The sequence below is a fragment of the Oncorhynchus mykiss genome, chromosome 12, assembly GCF_013265735.2.
Source record: "Oncorhynchus mykiss isolate Arlee chromosome 12, USDA_OmykA_1.1, whole genome shotgun sequence".
Lineage (NCBI taxonomy): Eukaryota > Metazoa > Chordata > Actinopteri > Salmoniformes > Salmonidae > Oncorhynchus > Oncorhynchus mykiss.
The window spans coordinates 66,888,133-66,903,795 of NC_048576.1; the positions used below are offsets into that span (position 1 = coordinate 66,888,133).

A 15,663-nucleotide genomic window follows, 5' to 3' on the forward strand; every position below is an offset into this window, starting at 1 on the left:
GGATCATTCAGAGATCCTCACTGAACTTCTGGAGAGAGTTTGCTGCACTGAAAGTAAAGGGGCTGAATAATTTTGCACGCCCAATTTTTCAGTTTTTGATTTGTTAAAAAAGTTTGAAATATCCAATAAATGTCGTTCCACTTCATGATTGTGTCCCACTTGTTGTTGATTCTTCACAAAAAAGTACAGTTTTATATCTTTATGTTTGAAGCCTGAAATGTGGCAAAAGGTCGCAAAGTTCAAGGGGGCCGAATACTTTCGCAAGGCACTGTACCTGTAGAATAAAGATAATACAGACTTGTATCAAGGAATTACACTCTTACAATACATCCCTACTTCAATCCTAGCTACAGAGCTAAGGAGACATAGTGACACTCATAAACAGATCTGTCACTCCATTGCTGGCATTTAAAAAGAAAAATGAAGAACAGAGAAGACAGCCATTTCTTCTGTCAATATTTAGCCAAGAAACATCAAAGGCTGCAGACAAGAATGCGCTTGACTCATTTTGTTCTCTCCTTGACAACTGGAAGCTCTTCAGTTGCAATAGTTAACGGATTGTAACCAAATGATATGACATCACCAGGGAAATATGAGGAGAGATGAATCTGCTGCGTGAACAGTAGGGTGTCGTCAAATGCCGATGTGTCCATAAGTGAATGTTGATACATGACCACAGTATGTATTATTTATCTATGTAACCTTCATTTAGGCAGGGGAGTCCCATTGAGACCAAGGTCTCTTTTGCGAGGGAGCCCTGCATGGCAAGACCAAACACGTACACAATCAAGGCAGGAGCATAAGAAAAACAAAGAACAATAAAAAAATAAAAAATAAAGCACAATCATACAAAAAATACACAAATACGCATATTTCAAACCTTAAACTGCTAGAAGTTGCTGTTCCATTTCTAATCCCTGTGTGTGTCAGGTTCTACAGTGCAGACCCATAGGTTTTGAACTGGAGCCTGTGCTGTGGCAGGAGCAGCCTACTGTGAGACCACCCCCATGACACCATATGTGCCTGAGCAAAAGCAAAGATTAGCACTTTTTTTTCCTCGGAGCCCTCAGCAGATTCATGCTTAAGATCTTGCTCCAAGTCCACTTTACATAGGATCAATTGATGCTTAAGGGTCCACTAAACACTTCACCTAATTGTTCCCTTGCAACTTCTTTATTGGGAGGAACTGGTGTCAGCAACTCCGTACAATTACTTTTCTGTGATGTAGGCCACTTGGTGTGGCTATGAAAACCATGATACAAGTTGCAACAAGGGCCTGTTGTTTCTTGTTCAAATGCATTCAATTGCACTTCCAATGTGTCCTCTACTAAGGTCTCAGAATATACCCTCTCAGCATTTGTTTTTCGAATTATTATTTTCTACGTGAAAAATGGAACCCTATTTCCTATATAGCCCACCACTTTTGACCAGAGACCTCAAAAGTAGTGCAGTGTAAAGGGAATAGGGTACCATTTGGGATGCGGACCTGTATACTAGCCCAGCTTTGGAAAGTCTCAACAGGGGGGAAATGTCTCTGCAAGCTATGAGGCTGTTTGACCTGCAGGGGGAGCTCCAAGCCTGTTAGTCACCACCATCACTCCTTTAAGGGGAAATAGCAGTGAAGTGAATGAAGGTTCAAGGAGGTTGTCTCTCACTGTCACAAGTTTGCCACATACACAGATCTGCAGTTCGCACACAGTAGGATAGCAAGTGTTTCCAGAGCTGGCTCGGACACATATGCCCACTTGCTCACATGCCTGCTCACATACAACCCATGCACCAATCACTTACGCACGCATGCACGCTCACACAATTTCAAAATCTCTGGGATAAAGCCATCCAAAACGGATGTACTTCATATGAGAGGAGTACACTGAAGGCCCTACTGTCTTTTAGATGGCTTTCAGATTCAACATTCAGTAAAAAAAAAGGGGAAAAAAGACAGTTTTAAATCATGTTAGATTATGTCCTTAATGTTTGGGCCTGGTTTGCAAATTAAGCCATTTTGGAGAATACATTTTCCTCCACTCACCGATTTGAGAGAGTTTAGATAAAGGGTACAGATATCTAGCCTTGGGCTGAGTTTCCAATGCAAGTAATCTGGAACCATACCAAAACAGTCTGTTATGGCTGGAGGTTTCCATTGAAAATGTGGTCAACAGCACCACCTAGTGTTGGTACCATGTAATGTCATTCGTCCATTCGTGTGCTTGCTTTTGAAAAAACAGGTCGCAAGGTGGCATGATTCCCACTTTACAAACAACTGCATCTGTTCACTTAGTCATCCTATTTCAAATGGGAGCTTCAGACACAAACAACAAACAAAGCTTGTCATTAGGCTGACCTCAATAGAAAATGATGTACTAATGAATTGTGCATTTACATTTGTCATTTAGCAGACACTCTTATCCACAGTGACTTACAGTCAAGCGTATGCAACTAAGGTAGATAAAACAACTACATATCATAGTTAATATTCAAATGAATACAGGGACAAAGGGATGATTCAACACACTTTTTAAAGAAAATTGGCATGTGGGAGGGTAGTACATTATTTACTGAGAGCGAGGGGGAAGGGTTTGATCCTGACCATCAATAGATTACAGAATGAATTAATCAGATCAGATTAAGGGTTCCAGTACGACCAGTAGAAAGATGCCCTCTAGTCTCTCAATATGAATGTGCAACACTCTTCGTTAAGTCCCAGAGACTACGTTCAAAGACATATATATGGGCAAGAAAGCATGATAGAGATGGGAGCGCGAGAGAGACACACCCATACAGAACCATGTGCATACGTCGCACACACACACCTACACACAAAAACACAAAACGCAGACACCCACTACTGACCTGCACGCACGGCTGTATTCCGTAGATGATCTCATTGTATCTGTTCAATGTTGTTCCATGTATACTGCATGATCTCATTGTATCTATAGACACTGAGTACACAAAACCTTCAGAAGCCCTGCTCTTTCCATGACATAGACTGTCCAGGTGAAAACTATGATCCCTTATTGGTGTCACTTGTTAAATCCACTTCAATCAGTGTAGATGAAGGGGAGGAGACGGGTTAAAGAAGGGATTTTTAAGCCTCGAGACAATTGAGACATGGATTGTGCATGTGCACCATTCAGAGACTGAATGGGCAAGACAAAAGATTTAAGTGCCTTTGAACAAGGTACGGTAGTAGGTGCCAGGCTCACCGGTTTGTGTCAGGAACTGGAACACAGCTGGGTTTCCCGTGTGAACCAAGAACGGTCCACCACCCAAAGGACACCCAGACAACTTGACAATTGTGGGACACATTGGAGTCAACATGGGCCAGCATCCCCGTGGAACGCTTTCGACACCTTGTAAAGTCCATGCCCTGGCGAATTGAGGCTGTTCAGAGGGCAAAATGGGGGGGTGCAACTCAGTATAGGAGGTGTTGACTTTATCCACATTTAGTTGTGTTACAGCCTAAATATATAATGGATTAAATTGTGATTTGTTTTGTCACTGGCCTACATACAATACCCCATAATGTCAACATGGAATTCTGTTTTTTGAAATTTGTACACATTAATTGAAGAGTTGAAATGTCTTGAGTCGATAAGCATTCAACCCCTTTGCAATGATGACGTTTAACATGATTTTTGAATGACTACCTCATCTCTTTACCCCACACATACAATTATGTGTAAGGTCCCTTAATTGAGCAGTGGATTTCAAGCACAGACTCAACCACAAAGACCAGGGAGGGTTTCCAATGCCTAGTAAAGAAGGGCCCCTATTGGTGGTGAAAAATATGGTTTGTTTATGAATTGGAAGGACCAATAAAAAGGGATAGAAAAAAACGTAGGTGCTGGATTTGAGGCTGGTAGCAACCACCACAGGGTGTCCATTCAGAACACAAGCAGTAGTTCCAGTTCAAGGGTTGAATGAAGATCCCACACACCCACCCACAACACCACTCTCTCTGATATTAATTGTGGTTCTGTAAAGAAAAGAGGAGAACTTAGGCTATAGGACAGTATGGGAAAAGATATGCCTATTTGCATGTCAACAACGAAACAGACTGTGGACCCAAACACATGCTGGATGCATAAAGAACAGTTGAGCAATGTAGCAATATCTACACATTATAAAACATAACAAGCATGAGCGATCTACAACCAGAAATAGCCTAGCACCACAGACAAATGCTAACAAATGCTAATCGCCAAGAAGCATGCTAAATAGTAATGCATTCTGAATGACAATGCTAATGCTAGCAGGAGTACGCAAGCTATCTAGCAAGTTTAACACAAATGGTACATTTATTTATTTTATTTATTTAACTAGGCAAGTCAGTTAAGAACAAATTATTATTTACAATGACGGCCTACCAAAAGGCCTCCTGCGGGGACCTGGGATAAAAAAAAAACATAAATTCAATGTAAATATAGGACAAAACACACATCACAACAAGAGAGACAACACAACACGACATAAAGAGAGACCTAAGACAACAACATAGCTTGGCAGCAACACATAACAACACCATGGTAGCAACACAACATGGTTGCAGCACAAAACAGGATACAAACATTTTTGCGCACAGTCAACAGCACAAAGGTCAAGAAGGTAGAGACAACAATACATCACACAAAGCAGCCACAACTGTCAGTAAGAGTGTCCATGATTGAGTCTTTGAATGAAGAGATTGAGATAAAACTATCCAGTTTGAGTGATTTTTGCAGCTCGTTCCAGTCGCTAGTTGCAGTAAACAAAAAAAGAGGAGCGACCAAGGGATGTGTGTGCTTTGGGGACCTTTAACAGAATGTGACTGGCAGAATGGGTGTTGTACGTGGAGGATGAGGGCTGCAGTAGATATGTCAGATAGGGGGGAGTGAGGCCTAAGAGGGTTTTATAAATAAGCATCAACCAGTGGGTTTTGCGACGGGTATACAGAGATGACCAGTTTACAGAGGAGCATAGAGTGCAGTGATGTGTCCTATAAGGAGCGTTGGTGGCGGATCTGATAGCCGAATGGTAAAGAACTCGAAAGCACCCTTACTTGCCGATCTATAAATGATAATGTAATCTAGCATGGGTAGGATGGTCATCTGAATCAGGGTTAGTTTGGCAGCTTGGGGTGAAAGAGGAGCGATTACAATAAAGGAAACCAAGTCTAGAGTTAACTTTAGCCTGCAGATTTGATATGTGCTGAGAGAAGGACAGTGTACTGTCTAGCCATACTCCCAAGTACTTGTATGAGGTGACCACCTCAAGCTCTAAACCCTCAGAGGTAGTAATCACACCTGTGGGGAGAAGGGCATTCTTACCAAACCACATGACCTTTGTGTTGGAGGTGTTCAGAACAAGGTTTAGGGTAGAGAAAGTTTGTTGGAAACTAAGAAAGCTTTGTTGTAGAGCATTTAACACAATCCAGGGAGGGGCCAGCTGAGTATAAGACTATCATCTGCATATAAATGGATGAGAGAGCTTCCTACTGCCTGAGCTATGTTGTTGATGTAAATTGAGAAGAGCATGGGGTCTAGGATTGAGCCTTGATGTACTCCCTTGGTGACAGGCAGTGGCTGAGAGAAGATTTTCTGACTTTATACACTGCACTCTTCGAGAGAGGTAGTTAGCAAACCAGGCCAAAGACCCCTCAGAGACACCAATACTTAGCTGGCCCACAATAATGGAATGGTCTACTGTATCAAAAGCTTCGGCCAAGTCAATAGAAATAGCAGCACAACATTGCTTAGAATCAAGGGCAATGGTGACATCATTGAGGACCTATTGAGGACCAATTTACAACAGACACTATTTAGCTCCAAACAACAAAACATCAAGATTTTGGCACTTCCATTTAGCTGCACGCACAATAACAGCAGAAAGAAAAGCAATTTCTTCTGAGGTAAAATAAGCCATAGAGAAAAACAGGTTGATCATCAGAATGGAAACTACAGACTACCTCCCTAACCCTGAGGCCCTTGGCCCTGCCTGGTCGGGTATTACACTAAGTCCTGGGAAAGAAGGCTGCTGATTGGCAAATACAATTATGATGATTGGCGTGACCTTATCCCAATAGGAAAACCAAAAGACAGTTGGGATTTTGGAAAGGAGACGAGATGGCCGTTTTTACAGGTAGATGCAGGTGGCTGCATCATGTTATAGGTGTGCTTGTAGTTGTTAAGGGCTGGGGAGTTTTTCAGGATAAAGAAATTAACGGATGGAGCTAAGCACTGGAAAAAACCTAGAAGAAAACCTGGTTCACTCTGCTTTCCATCAGACACTGGGAGATTAATTTACTTTCAGCAGGACAATAACCTAAAACACAATGCCAAATCTACACCGGAGTTGCTTACCAAGAAGACAGTGAATATTCCTGAGGGGCTGAGTTACAGTTTGACATAAATCTGCATAAGATCTATGGCAATACTTGAAAATGGTTGTCTAGCAATGATCAACCATCAATTTGACAGTGCTTTAAGAATTTAAAAAATAATGAATGGGCAAATATTGTACAACCCAGGTGTGCAAAACTCTTAGACTTACCCAGAAAGATTCACAGCTGTAATTGCTGTCAAATAGGATTCTAAAATATGTAGACTCAGGGTTGTGAATTCTTATGAAAATTTGATATTTATTTGATTATTTTTATACATTTGCAAAAATGTCTAAAAACATGGTTTTCACTTTGTCATTCTGGAGTATTGTGTGTAGATGGGTGAACGATTTAATCCATTTTGAAATTAGGGTGTAACACAACAAAATGTGTAGGGGTATGAATACATTCTGAAGGCACAGTATGAGATTTCTTTCCAAAATGCTATATATAAAAAAATTGTATTTTGCTAAATTAGCTTTTTATTATTGAAAGAAATTAGGAAAGAGATTGGTGTGTTTTTTTAACCATCTAATCATGGCATGGGGCTGTTCAATGATAGACATGTATTTGGTTAGAGCGTTGGGCCAGTATCCAAAAGGTTGGCGGCTCAAATCCCCGAGCTGACAAGGTAAAAATCTGATGTTCTACCCCTGAACAAGGCAGTTAACCCACTGTTCCTGTCATTCTAAATAAGAATTTGTTCTTAACTGACTTGCATAGTGAAATAAATGGTTTCATTTCAGAGAGACAAATAAATGCAAATGCAAAATGCCTAACTCTCAGATAAATAAATAGTACTGCTAGGATTTACACAGTCAAATGTAACAAATAACAAAAACAATTAAAAAGAAATGTACAAATTATACATTTGTGACAGATATGAGATCTCTATGTAAAACATTTACATTTGACATTTTAGTCATTCAGCAGATGCTCTTATCCAGAGTGCCTTACAGCAAGTGCATTCATTTTAAGATAGCTAGGTGAATATACAGGATATGAACATTCCATTCCAGCTAAACAATGGATATATAGCTTTTTGCAAAAACAATCTATGAATAAAATCTATCAATAAAAAAATCTGAGAACAATAATATTTTACACATACAGTGCCTTGCGAAAGTATTCGGCCCCCTTGAACTTTGCGACCTTTTGCCACATTTCAGGCTTCAAACATAAAGACATAAAACTGTATTTTTTTGTGAAGAATCAACAACAAGTGGGACACAATCATGAAGTGGAACGACATTTATTGGATATTTCAAACTTTTTTAACAAATCAAAAACGGAAAAATTGGGCAGCCTGTTTTCCCACTATGATTAGTGGGTAGTTGTTTTCTGTCTTTGTATTAGTTACCAGACGGAACTGTTTCGGTTGTTCTTTTTGTTTACTTTGTATTGTGGTGTTCAGTTCAGTTGAATAAAATGACAAACACTTACCACGCTGCATATTGGTCCGATCCTTCCTACTCCTCCTCAGAAGAGGAGGAAAACCGTTACAATCACCCTCAACCAATGGTGAATAATTTATATCCTTAAGGGAGGGGTCTCTTCCAAGATGACAATGCTCCCGTCCACAGGGCACGAGTGGTCACTGATTGGTTTGATGAGCATGAAAACGATGTAAACCATATGGCCGTCTCTGTCACCAGATCTCAACCCAAATGAACACTTATGGGAGATTCTGGAGCGGCACCTGAGACAGTGTTTTCCACCACCATCAGCAAAACACCGAATTGTGGAATTTATTGTGGAAGAATGGTGTCGCATCCCTCTAATAGAGGGAGGGTGGCCCAAAACCCTATTCATTAAGAAACTTTATGTTGGTGTTTCCTTTATTTTACTTGTATATATATATATATATATATATACAGTTGAAGTCAGAAGTTTACATAAACTTAGGTTGGAGTCATTAAAACTCATTTTTCAACCACTCCACAAATTTCTTGTTAACAAACTATAGTTTTGGCAAGTCAGTTAGGACATCTACTTTGTGCAATTGTTTACAGACAGATTATTTCACATATAATTCATTGTATCTCTATTCCAGTGGGTCAGAAGTTGACTGTGCCTTTAAACAGCTTGGAAAATTCCAGAAAATTATGTCATGGCTTTAGAAGGTGTAGGTGTACCTGTGGATGTATTTCAAGGCCTACATTCTAACCCAGTGCCTCTTTGCTTGACATCATGGGAAAATCAAAAGAAATCAGCCAAGACCTCAGAAAAAAAATGTAAGCTTCCACAAATCTAGTTCATCCTTGGGAGCAATTTCCAAACGCCTGAAGGTACCACGTTCAACTGTACAAACAATAGTATGCAAGTATAAACACCATGGGACCACACAGCCGTCGTACCGCTCAGGAAGGAGACACGTTCTGTCTCCTAGAGATGAATGTTCTTTGGTGCGAAAAGTCCAAATCAATCCCAGAACAGCAAAGGACCTTGTGAAGATACTGGAGGAAACGGGTACAAAAGTATCTACATCCACAGTAAAACGAGTCCTATATCAACATAACCTGAAAGGCCACTCAGCAAGGAAGAAGCCACTGCTCCAAAACCGCAATAAAAAAGCCAGACTGCTGTTTGCAACTGCACATGGGGACAAAGATCGTACTTTTTGGACAAATGTCCTCTGGTCTGATGAAAAAACATAGAACTGCTAGGCCATAATGACCATTGTTATGTTTGGAGTAAAAAGGGGGAGGCTTGCAAGCCGAAGAACACCATCCCAACCGTGAAGCACAGGGGTGGCAGCATCATGTTGTGGTGGTGCTTTGCTGCAGGAGGGACTGGTGTACTTCACAACATAGATGGCATCATGAGGGAGGAAAATTATGTAGATATATTGAAGCAACATCTCAATACATCAGTCAGGAAGTTAAAGCTTGGTTGCAAATGGGTTTTCCAAATCGACAATGACCCCAAGCATACTTCCAAAGTTGTGGCAAAATGGCTTAAGGACAAAAAAGTCAAGGTATTGGAGTGGCCATCACAAAGCCCTGACCTCAATCCTATAGAAAATCTGTGGGCAGAACTGAAAAAGCGTGTGCGATCAAGGAGGCCTACAAACCTGACTCAGTTACACCAGCTCTGTCAAGAGGAATGGCCCAAAATTCACCCAACTCATTGTGGGAAGCTTGTGGAAGGCTACCCAAAACATTTGACCCAAGTTAAACAATTTAAAGGCAATGCTACCAAATACTAATTGAGTTTATGTAAACTTCTGACCCACTGGGAATGTCATAAAATAAATAAAAGCTGAAATAGATAATTCTCTCTATTATTGTTCTGAAATGTCACATTCTTGAAATAAAGTGGTGATCCTAACTGACCTAAGCCTGGTAATTTTTACTAGGATTAAATGTCAAACTGAGTTTAAATGTATTTGGCTAAGGTCTATGTAAACTTCCAACTTTAACTGTATAGACATTTCCTCTCTAATCACCATGACTATTATTTGTTTTTTTACTGTTATTGTCCTTATCTCACTTTGCTTTAACTACAGTAGTTTTGCCATTCATGCAGCGAGAGAGAGAGAGTGACACCACTTATTTGGATAGTCCCAAGTAGATGCTTTGTAGTTCAATAACTTTTTGTGAAAGGCCATACCTATCCACTGACAAAATCCTGGGCGGGACAGCACGAAATGAGACACAGAGACGTGACTTCAACAAAAAGAAGGAAACTGTTTCGGGAGTTATTCTTTCAACTCTCCCCGGGACCGTACAAACAAAGGCCAGGGTAATGGCTATCCAAACAAAACCAACAAAAACAACTAACAGTTGGTACCAACAGCTTGAGCCAAACCTATAACAGGGCGTCCTACTGTCCTGGAATTCACCATATTCACCATCTCCGGTTCATAATCATTCTGCCCCTTCAGTCAGGTCCTTAAGATAGCACAAACAATAATCAGTCAATTGGCCTCAGGTGAGCTCATCAGTAGTGGCTGTACAGCGGCCCACCTCCAGGAGAGGGTGCGGTCGGCCCACTTGATCCGGCTAATCCTGACCACTTTCAACATTTCACCTAACTACTAACCTTAACCTTTATCCTAACCCTAAAGGTAACTGTTACCCTTACCTTAACCCTTACCCTTATTCAAACCTTAACTGGAACCTTAACAAGCTGTTGGATATCAAGAGATTGGCATACTATCAACAAACAATCTGTAGATCATCAGTATGAGACTATCCAAATAAAGTGTGACTGAAAAAGAGTTTGAATTCTTACAATTCAACGTTCTAGTTCAATGGGTCTGTATCAGCTCACGGTGATATATCACACATCAACCCACCTCCTGATACAAATGTTTATTTCTAAAACGTACATTACAACTTGATTGAATCAAGGGACACGTGCAGCATGAGAGGATCCATGTTCATATGAGGTGCAAAACAAGAGAGATGTCACAGAGAGAAGTCACAGAGAGAAGTCACAGAGAGAAGTCGCAGAGAGAAGTCACAGAGAGAACCAAAAGACGTCAAAGAAACTGCCGTACTGGGTACACTTTATTTACAAGCAAAACAAAAGCCAGTCAGTGGTGGGTGCAATTGGAACATTCCAGAGCCTGTTTGGAAGCTCTATATCTGCCAGAGGCAACTGACAGGTGAGGGGGATAGGGTCATAGGTCTTCAAGGAGAAAGGAAGGACACCATTGTAACCAAGTGATCCCTCTAATCCCCTGAATCATCCCTGGATAAATCTCCTCCTCAGCTCCCAGTGGCCTCAGGTGACTTTGTGTAGCCTAGTCAGTGTGACATGTTGTGTTGTCCTAAACTGGCTAACTTAGTGGATGTCTCTCCGATTTTTTCTCTCCAGTTTCAGCCTCTTCAGCCCTGTAAAGAGTGATACATAGCTGCAATACGTTTGCCATGTGTTCCTATGTAAGTACAACATTATGTTTTTCCCTGTGTCCCACCTGGGGCTGTTTGTCCCCCGGGAGGGCTAGGTGATTATGCAGCCTCCCTTCTCAGGCTTATAGGGGTTCTTATCATCTGGTACTCCTGTTATCAGGAGGTCGGTACCAGACGCAGCCTCACACCAGTCCATGGTGTCCTTGGATGTCTTGGACACCTAAGAGAAACGGAGAGGGGTCAATGGAAGCATTCTAATTCAGTTCAATGGGACTGTATCAGTGCACGGTGATGCCTTTGTAATGCTACAGAGCTTCTCTTTATGGACCCATTGGTTTTACGTACAGGCTCCCTGGGTGTCGAGACTTCTTTCTTCAGCTGTTCCAGCTCCATCTTCAGGATGTCAATGTCTGACATATCCCGAGCCATCTTTCCCTGAGAAGGAAGGAGTGGGAGGGGATCAGTGAGAGAGGGCACACAAAATAAACATCAAACATTCACCACGCTATAACAAGTAACTCTTATGTATCTTGCTGCTCGTCAGTAAAGATCCAAATGAATCTAGATCCTTCTGGATTCACTTATTGAACAGATTGGCATACTTGTTTGATATTCTTGTATCAGTCTTCAACAACGCGCTTTAGTGGGTTGAACCCAGACCTGAATCTTTACCTTGTCATGTGTGGTAAAATAACTGTAGGATGTCACAGCAAGCTAAAGAATGTTGTGGGACAGGATTACCCAGTAAGACCACACCCTATACATTGTGTAGGTTTGTATGGCTAGTCGCCAGGAATTCTAGTCTAATAACATCTTGTTTTTAAGTAGAGTTGATCTCTACACAGTAAAAGACATGTCAGGTCAGGGATGGGCAACTTTGATGGGGTGGGGGCCACAAAAAAACTGAACTGAACTGATCATGAGGGGCCGCAGTGGCTCGCTGGTCACTTGACAGCAGAGAGACATTTTTTAAGTTGTAGAGTTCATTTCCTGCAATTCTACCCGTTTTGCCACGGGGATGTGAGAATACCCCGACTGAGTTCCAAAATATATACAGTACATATTATATTTTGGGGGGGGGGGGGGGGAATGAATCCGCTGGCCTACAAAATGGGAGCCTTAGACATCCGACTGTATGAACAAACCAATGAACTACTGACATGTCTGTTTCCATGGCCTTGTGCTTGTTGACTCTTCCCTATCCTAAAAGAATATGTCATACAACTGAACTTTGGAAAAACATGAAGGCTACGTGGTTGGTGTTCTTTTTTGGGTACTACTTCAGTCCTACCCTCTACCAACACGCTGTGCCGACATAATCAGGCAACCAGCCAAACCCAAAACGAGCATTTATGTCACATGAACAATTATAACAGGTAAGGAAGCAACTGTGACAGTGGGTTGTGCAAACAACAGATTTATTACATTGTGACTTCTGGCCACACTGAGGAAACACACACTGCAGTCATCCATTTATTTCTGTCCCAAAAAGGCCATTGATATGGCCTATGAGTCTAGAAAGAGACCTCTGAGTCATGTCTAACAATAGTGAAAACAACTCAGAGTAGTCAATTATACAAACACATCGATTAATTGATCCTATTCGAATTTTGATACTACATGAAATGTAGTAGTATGGCTTTGTTGACTTCCGTCAATAAAAACAAATCCATCCCTCAATAAAAAAATAAAAAAATACCTTTTAAATGCATTCATTTAACTGAGTGAAATGCTCAGTTGAACTAGAATCTCCCTGAACACTGGTCCAGGCTATTGGCCAAGACTGAAGTTAGTCGCTACATCCTCTCCTCGGGCCGACACTCACCTATTGGTTGTGGGGACAGTCGATGCAGGGAAAGTGTAGTCTCTCGCCCTCTATGGGACCGCAGTGTTCGGGTTGTCCAACTGGATTACCCTGTTCCTCAACTCTCCTCTTCAGGACGTTCTCCAGGTGGCACGATGACAGATTGGGAGGAGACTCTTGTACAGACCCCCACCCCTTTCCTAATCAGATTAGTCTATTATAATTAGCTGCGCCAAATGTCAACCTCAAATCACAAATTACCTTTGAGTATCACAGGAGGACATAGAGAGAGAGTATCAGCTCCAGCCAAATGCTCCTAAACCACAGGTCCTGGATCAGCTCTCACAATGCCAATCCTGACCTTTATCATGGGGTTTCAAAGTTTAAACTGGCCCTAGATCTGTGCTGATTATGAGCAACTTCCACTCTCACCTGGGTCACTCTCAGAGGTCGAAACAGGAGAAAAAAGTTTGAAATGGAACACGGATATGAGCATTCTGATTGACCAGGAAATCATTTTAAAACTGTCCACTTACAGACCTTGTGATGGATTGAATTGGGGGGGGGGGAACATTTACAGTATAAGACCTATACAGTATAACAAAGTAACAAAGACATATTGTTTAATTGTCAGGCATCTTATGAGTTGGTTTCTAGGCAAGCCCCATTCAAACTTTTCTAAATCCTTCAGGACTTCACTTGCTCAAACAATTCCAATCCCTCACATGTTTTGCCTCTTAACAGTGACCTTGCTGGTCGTCTGCTTCTGTCCCACCTGGACCTGAGGCCTGTCCCATTTGATATCTGTCATCTCTTATTAAAGGAGCAATCTCAGACAGATAGAGATGTAGGATCGATGAATACAGATGTAGTATCTTAATTTGATCAGTCTTTTGTTGTTGAGAATTTTCCTGCACAGCCCGGAAATGCAAACTTATAGTGTATTCAATGTTAAAAAAGGCTTCTAAAGTTTATAATTTTCACTTTAAAATGTCCGACTTGATTTGCCCTAACGGAAATTGTATCAACCACTCTTATTTTCTTGCTGTAGCAAACTGGCTCAAATGAAGATCCTGCATCTGTAGGGCTGGAGAAATGTAACAATGTCACATGTATAGATGGTATTTTCTTGATCTATTTGATAAAAATTCATGTTTTAACCATGTTTTGAAGCTTACAATAATTTAGTTAAAAATCTAATATTTGGGATTGTGATGGAGAAAGACAGTTGAACTAATCTCATGAGGCATTTATTATTGATATTCTTCAAAAATCAATGGCTATATATCAACAATCCAAAATTGTGTATCAATCCCAGATTGCCCCAGACCAACCCTTTTAGCCCAGAGACAGAACGCTTCCTGAGTCAAATCCTCCCAATCCCATTTCAGAGTCTTGTCCGTCTTAATCCATTAGATCAATGACTGAATCCTGTAACTTCCTCTTGTATGTGTTCGTGTGTGTGGGGGGAGGGGTAAACTAAAATAGAATATTGCCTGACCACTGTGTTACAATACACATTGCAGCTGACAAGCTGACATACACACACAAGAAAACACCGGACACACACATACACACAGCTTTTTTCCAATTAAATTTCAGGACTTTTTGGGCGGTATTTTTTGGGAGGGGCGTAAAAATAGTTTAAACCTAACCCTAACCGTACCCATTAACCTAATCCTTAGCCAAATCTGTGTGGGTCTTGTTTGCATGGGGAGCTGTCAGGTTACAAGGTGTGGGTTTACAAGCTGAGGAAAATACTCAAGGACTTCTTTAAAAAAAAACATAAAAAAAGTTATAATTATACATATAAATATTTATTGGGTAAAAGTGTTGTGTAATAATAATAATATGTACATGTAATAATAATATGTATGCTTTATACAAAGGTTTATTAAAACAACATTAGGCTGACATTAACATTAACTTAATTAACATTAACATTAACTTTTTGAATAATTGTAATATGTATGCATTTTGTACTAAAGTTTTTTAAGAAAATAAAAGGTTTATAAGAAAAAGTAATGTACCTTCCATTAATTAAATAGCTCTTCCTCCTGACCTCTGTCCCCCCCCCCCCCCCCCAAGTATGTGTGTGTGTGTGTGTGTGTGTGTGTGTGTGTGTGTGTGTGTGTGTGTGTGTGTGTGTGTGTGTGTGTGTGCGTGTGTGTGTGTCTTGGTTGCATAAGGCAGTGTCACGTTACAATCTATGGGTTTACAAGCAGAGGAAAATACTAAAGGACTTCTTTATAAGAAAAAATACTTAAAAAATAATAATAATTATACATAGAAATATTTATTGGCAAAAGTGTTGTGTAATAATAATATGTATGTGTAATAAAGATATGTATGATCTATATAAAGCTTTAGTAAAAAATATATAATAAAAACTGTAATATGTATGCATTTCTGTACTAAAGATTTTAAAGAAAATAAAAGGTTTGAAAGAAAATATAATTTATACCTTTAATGAAATCTCTGTCAAGCTGTTCCCAAGCTGTTTCTCTCTCTCTCTCTCTACACAAGAGCGCTTGGTGTCACGGGTTGTGTGTAGAGACGGACCAAGGCGCAGCGTGCTCTGAGTTCCACATCTTTATTTTTGTGAAACTTACAAAAACAAAAGAAACAAACAACGA

General features: G+C 40.6%; 1 protein-coding gene across 1 annotated transcript; it reads right to left on the reverse strand.

Moving 5' to 3' along the window:
* Window positions 1–10,647: 10,647 nt before the first annotated feature.
* On the reverse strand, window positions 10,648–15,094 carry LOC110539163 (guanine nucleotide-binding protein G(I)/G(S)/G(O) subunit gamma-T2-like). The gene is made up of 3 exons (XM_021626123.2): window positions 13,049–15,094; window positions 11,569–11,658; window positions 10,648–11,443 (listed from the first exon to the last, which is right to left on the reverse strand). The coding sequence occupies exons 2-3, from the start codon at window positions 11,650–11,652 to the stop codon at window positions 11,315–11,317; spliced, it is 213 nt and encodes a 70-aa protein (XP_021481798.1). The 5' UTR covers window positions 11,653–11,658; window positions 13,049–15,094; the 3' UTR covers window positions 10,648–11,314.
* Between the last annotated feature and the right edge of the window lie 569 nt (window positions 15,095–15,663).